Source organism: Stegastes partitus, unplaced genomic scaffold (assembly GCF_000690725.1).
Source record: "Stegastes partitus isolate 25-593 unplaced genomic scaffold, Stegastes_partitus-1.0.2 Scaffold1673, whole genome shotgun sequence".
Taxonomy (NCBI): Eukaryota; Metazoa; Chordata; class Actinopteri; family Pomacentridae; genus Stegastes; species Stegastes partitus.
In genome coordinates this window covers 87653-94305 of record NW_007579404.1, presented here as the reverse complement: position 1 = coordinate 94305, position 6653 = coordinate 87653, and the positions used below count along the sequence as shown (strand labels likewise).

Sequence of the window (6653 nt, the reverse complement as noted above, 5' to 3'; positions counted from 1 at the left end):
TCTATAAAACACACAATTAATAAACACACACAGTAACACATTCATATGGGTGTTGTGAAGAGAGTCAGAATTCACATTTTTTAAAAACCAAAACACACAATGACGCACAATAACACACACACATGCTGAGAGTCAGCAAAATTCAACAACACACACACGCACACACACAAAGTCACGCAAAGAGTCAGGAGACAGGAAACCATTAACTACACACACACACTCAATTACACACACACACACACGCAGACGTGCAGAGCCAGCAGGAAGCAGCTATTTACTACACACACATTTAAGACACACAAACACACAAGATCCCGTTATTAGGTACACACACACAGACGCACACAAGCACAAACACACACACACGCACACACAGGTTGTGGTTTCTCATCATAGTTCTTCTACAGTCTGACCACGAACACACACACCTGCAACAACACAGTATTTGTGCACATGTATAAGTGTGTGTGTGTATATTGCGTGTGTGTGTGTGTGTGTGTGTGTGTGTGTGTGTGTGTGTGTGTGTGCTGCGTGCGTGCACACTCTAAAAGCCTCCTGATTGGCTAAACACTAAGTGTTTGAGTGCAGCAGGAAGCAGCCTGACGTCTTTATTGTTAGAATTCATCCATAATAAATGATGTAATCGATCGATCGATGGGCAGCGACGCAGAAACAAACATCAGCGTCTCTCTGTGCCTTCTGCTATAGATGATCATCAGCTATTGATCACCTGATCACCAACACAGAGGAGAACATCATTTTATTTTTTATTTCACTTAACCTGTATTTAACCAGGTGAGTCCCATTGAGATCGACATCTCTTTGACAAGGAGCCCTGAAAGTCTGCAGTGTTGCAGATTATTGATCATCATCACACATCTGACATTTGACTAATCACTGATAATCAACACTGATCACTGCCAATTCTTGCAAATCAACACTGATAACTGCAAATCACTGATAATGATTACTGATCATTACTGATCACTGCTAATTAATGCTAATCCTTATAGATCACTGTTATTCACTGCCAATCAGTAGTGATCACTGTTGATCAATACCAATCATCACTAATCACTGCTAATCAATGATGTGAGGATATTGATGAGACACACCCGACAGCAGTATGAACTGATGAGAGAATAAAACCACAGAGACGAACTGGACATGTTGATCCGGCTTTGATCGGCTGATTAGCTGATCTGGTTGAGACGCAGCAGATTATTGATCATCAAACACGAAAACAGCTGAAGATGCTCGAAGCTTCTCAGAAAGTTAAACTGATTTTTTTTTTTCTGAATTCATCTTTTCACGTCCCTCAGACCCATAAATGAACATCAGGACGTTTATTTCTCTGCTGTCGACCTAAAACACGTCTGATTCTAAAAACGTTTTTCACATTTCATCATTCCATAAAAATACTGATTTTTTTTAATGCATGAATAAACCTTTTTGTCCTGAAAATAGATTTTTTTTTTAAATAATGCCAAAAAAGGAATGAAATATACCAAAAACTAGAAACAAAATGTTGAAAAGATCTAAAAAATAAATAAATAAAAATGGAAGAAAATGAATAAAATGTCTGAAAAAAATTGTAAAAAGTTAAAAAATATGAATAAAAGATTTCAACTAAACGTCCCACAGTGTGAGTAAAGACAATGATCACAGGGAAAGTTTGGCAGATTGAACGGCTGCTTTAGAGGATTTAAAGTGAACAATGTGAAGTTTAACTGTGACTTCATGAAGACACATGTTCCAGAGCTCCACATCTCCACCACCTCCCACCGTTCTGGATTTATGACGCAATATTTCAAATACTACTGAAGACAATGATCACGTGGAAACACAGACAAGGTTTGAGTTGCTGCTGGTTCAGAGGATTCATCGAGAATAAAGTAGATTTAGTTTGAGTGCGTGTCCACTGTAGTGGAGCCTGAATGCAGCCGAGTGTAAAACTGAAGTCTGCCTTCAGATCCTCTCATGAAGATTTGCTGCCTTTCTGCGGTCTAACGCCATCCGAGACGCGCTACCGATGACTGAACCCAGAGTGTGTGCGTGGACTGACCGTCTGTCGTCGTCTGTAGGTGAAGTTCTTCCACAGCAGCAGCCCCAGCTGTGTGGAGACGGACATGTCTGCTGCCGCCGCTCTGCTGAGTGATTGTCAGCCGCCGATCGCTCTGCGTTAAACACAAGACACACAACCAGTCAAAGGCCACATCAGATACTGAAGCTGCTGATCACACTCACGGTTATCAGCTCAAACACAGTCAGCAACTGTGGTAATAATCCTGATTAACCCTCTGAACCCCAGAGGGTTGAAAAGCAAAAAAAATCCCCAAACTCACACCATTTATCAACTGCTTTCCTGCGGTCCTTGAATGAATCATCTGGTTCAATCGGAAAAATGACCTAAAACTGAGCTTCGAACATCACTTCATTCTACAGATCCTAAAAAAAACCTAAAACTCATTCCCTCCTCAGCAAAACTGATTTTCCATGACAGCAACAGAAAACAAAAAGAGAGAGTTTTCAGGCTGAACTGCAGCCAGTGTTTCCTCAGAGAGACTGAGAGGAAAATCCAACCGACTGGATCAATAAATAAATACAGCACGGCTCAGAAACAGTGAACAGAGGAGCCGGTTGTTGGAGATACATCCAGCTGATGGTGGAACATCTTCCTACAACTGATGAGCAGAGCAGAGAGGAAAAGTCTGGAAACATGGAGGTAGCTGAACATCTGCAGGTTGAGGAGAATAAAACCACCACAAATAGACAAAACTGTCCCAAAGAGACAGAAAAAGCAAAACGAGACACAAAACGAGACACAAAGATTGCTGCAAAGAGACATGAAACAACACAAAGAAGACAAAGACAACACAAAAAACCAACAACCGGCTCCTCTGTTCACCGTTTCTGAGCCATGCCGCATTTATTTATTGATCCTGAAGGTTTTATTTTCCCTCCCCTCCTCTTTTAGTGTCTTATTTCTGTCATTATGTGTCTTGTTTTCCCTTATACTTGTCATTTTGTGTTTTATTTTCACTGTTTTGTCTCGTTTATGTAGTTTTGTGTGTAGCTTTTGTCGTTTTGTGACTTGTTTTTGTCTCTCTTTTATGTCTCTTTTGACTGTTTGGTCTCTGTGGTAGTTTTATTCTCCTCATGCTGCACATGTTGAACTATCTCCATGTTTTCAGCCTCTCCAGACTTTTCCTCTCTGCTCTGCTCGTCAGCTGTAGAAAGATGTTCCACCATGATGAATGTATCTCCAACAACCGGCTCCTCTGTTCACTGTTTCTGAGCCATGCTGCATTTATTTTACTCATCCAGGAGGTTTTATTTTCCTCTCAGTCTACAGTAGAGATCTGTGTGACAGTTTGAGCCCTTGGTGACGATTTCACGTTCAGAGTGTTAAAGCTGCACCGGTGTCGGTTTGACTGAAGTGATCAAGGCTGTAAAACATCTCACAGCAGGGAACATCTGACTCTGATCAATACTGGCCTGATTGATCAGGCGTCTGGGGGGGGAGGAGGGATGATTGAATCAGACTGATTAGAATCACGGCTGCAGATCAACACCAGAGTCAACGCAGCGTGAAAGAAAACACTTTACGTTTTTACACTTTAAACTAGTCTGTGAGTCAGGATCTGATGGACTCGTGTCGCTTGTTTTCTTTCATTTTTAAGTGTTTGACTGTTTTGTTGACAAAAAACAGCAGCACTTTGTTGTCCTGGAAATTCTGAGCAGATTAGCGTTCATTAGTCGCCTTTCACTGGACTCACATTATTTCCTCGCCGGCTTCCTGTTCGGACTCACTGAACCCTCCGAACTTCCTCCAGGAACAGATTCCTGCATGAAATCCTCTGATGTGAGGACGAGCTCCCGCTACGGAGTCACATGACCTCACAGTTCTGTAGAAGCTCATCACGGTTTCCTTTCACTGAATTTCTCTAAACTCTGGCTGGAGCCGTTGAAACAGGATTCAGACTCATGTCTCTGTAAGTTCATTTTCCTGTCACACTGACGACTGATTCGAGGACACCACGGCTGAGTGCAGCAGGCCGACAGAGCTCCGAGGTTAAAGACAAACGTTTGGAGAACAGAAATCTGCTTTAACTTGCAGTCTGAAGCTCATGCGGGACACAAATACAAAATGTGAATTTTCACCAGAGAGGAAAAAAAACCTGCAGAAACCACTCAGCCTTCAGAGAAACATTTTCATGTCAAAGCAGGATGTCTGGAGGATGTTCTCAGGCTGCAAATGAAGGACAAACGTTCCTCTAATGTGACGTTTTAACAAAGATAGAACCTTCTACCCGCAATATTCTGAGTTTTTGGGGACGTTTTTGAGAGAACACATTATAGAATCTATAAAACGTTCCCACAATGTAGGAAGAATCAGTTTAATTTGCGTTGGAGCCAAACTGTCCGACAATGTCACTAAACATTCTGAGAACGTCTTTAAAGAGCGTTCGCCTTGTTTAGGAACGTTCTGAGAACAAATCTGACCAAGAATAAATAAATAAAATCCCATTAAAGGCATTACTGGGAGTTTGCAAACGCTTCTCAAAACACGTTTAGAACAAAAAAAATTATCTTTGTTGCTTATTTGCATCACGCAGAAGTGAATTTAATAGTTTTGTAATAAACTTCATGTTTGTTTGAAAAGAAAATGACACCGTTTATCAGCCACAATCTGTAAAAATAGGAAGAATCAACAGACTTTCAACTTTCAGACAGTCTTTAAACGCATCATCTGTGATCTGTTGTTCCCTCAGGATAGTAATCAAATCTGACCTTAAAATATTTAGTTTAAAGAAAAAAACGTTAACTCTAATTAGATTCTGTAAAAACCAAAACCTTCTTCCCTCCGCAGCAGCACAACTGATTCTCCACGACAGACTCAGCAACAGTGAAAAATTCAGAGTTTTCAGGTTGAACTGCAGCCAGTGTTTCCTCAGAGAGACTAAAGAGAATAAAATCAGACCTACTGGATGAATAAAACAAATACAGCACGGCTCAGAAACAGTGAACAGAGGAGCCGGTTGTTGGAGATACATCCAGCTGATGATGGAACATCTTCCTACAGCTGATGAGCAGAGCAGAGAGGAAAAGTCTGGAGATAGTTCAATATCTAAAGTAGGTGGAGACAAAATGACCACAAAGACATGAAACTGTCACAAAAACACACAAACTGGAGACACAAGACACAAAATGGCAGAAGAGCGACGAAAAAGAGCAAAGACGAGACTAAAAGTCCACAAACAGACTAAACAGCATCTTCTGAGGCTGTAAAAACCCTAAATAGTTAAATATCTGTAGTATAGACAGTAGTAGGTAGAGTACAGAGACTCATTTTTACTACTTGTGGACAAATATCTGACATGATGATTCCAGGATTTTTACGTTTTTGTAAAATAATTAATGAAAGAAAACTTTTTTTTTAAGCTACACAGAAGACTTCTCTCATCTTCTTCGTGGTTCTAGAGGTTCTGTAGAGGTTCAGGGCTTCATATTGTAGTAGATTGTAGTAAAATGTACTATTTTGTAGGACAGTTAGTAAAAATGAGCCCACGGTGAGGAAAACCGCTGACGGTTCATCAGTCAGACTGAGAGCTCAGCAGCTCAATAGGAGGGTTCAGAGAGCAGAACAACGAGGAACCTGAAGTCTTCCAGTCAGTTGGACCCTACTGGACCCTACTGGACCCTACTGGACCCTACTGGACTCCGACAGACTTCCTTGAACCCTACTGGGCTCTACTACGACCCGATAGAACCCAGTGGACTCCGGCTGACTCCACTGATACCTGTCATCCTTCAAACAACATGTTGGACTTTTGATGAAGGTTCTGTCCCAAACTCCTCCGTTCTCCTTCATCAAACCAACTGAGAACATCAGAGAACATTGTAAAAGCTTCTTCTCGGTTCCTCTCAGTTCTTCTTTCTGCTTCACGCCTCAGAAACACGAGTTTGTCTGTTCGGACTGTGAGTCCAGCTCAGAAAACAGACGGAACACTGAGAGAACAGAGAACACAGAGAGAACAAACAAAAAACAAGAAGAAAGGAAACAGCAGAACCCAGATGGAACCTTCAGAGAACACAGAAAACACCAGGAAAACACTGAGAACACTCAGAAGTCAGCGGGACAACACCTGAGCGCGGTGAGTACTGACCGGTGTCACTCGGTTCTCGGTCCCGGGCTCTCCGGTGCCAGTCGGTACTCCTGCTCCTTCATCCACCTTCTGCTGCTCGCAGCTCGAGCTCCAGACTAAAAGTCTCCGGTCAGTCACTTGCCAACAATCAATCAATGTGTATCCGCTCAGCAGCTTCAAAATAAAAGCATGACGAAGCCACCGAGCTGATGCGTTCACACAGACTGGAGGTCAACACTCAATACTGCTAGTACTACTATTACTATTACTAGTATTACTACTACTACTACTACTACTACTAATAATAATAATAATAATAATAATAATTATTATTATTATTATAATAATAAAAACACTTCATCAAGTATTTGCCAACAAATAACTTGTTCAGCAACCGTGTCAGTGGTAAATAATGTGTCTAAGGTTTGCTGGTTTGCTGTGTGGTGTGTTTGGGTTCCTTTCGTGTCTCTTTGTGCTAGTTTGTAATCTGATTACTGCCAGGTG

General features: G+C 41.5%; 1 protein-coding gene across 1 annotated transcript in view; it reads right to left on the bottom strand.

Moving 5' to 3' along the window:
• LOC103371954 (ATP-binding cassette sub-family A member 1-like) overlaps positions 1 to 6169 on the bottom strand; it is a 50253-nt gene extending 44084 nt beyond the window's left edge. The window contains exons 1-2 of the mRNA XM_008301452.1: positions 6150 to 6169; positions 2031 to 2177 (exon numbers count right to left, since the gene is read on the bottom strand). Coding sequence (XP_008299674.1) covers positions 2031 to 2131 — 101 coding nt within the window. The 5' untranslated portion in view covers positions 2132 to 2177; positions 6150 to 6169. The remainder of the gene's footprint in view (positions 1 to 2030; positions 2178 to 6149) is intronic.
• Positions 6170 to 6653: the final 484 nt, after the last annotated feature.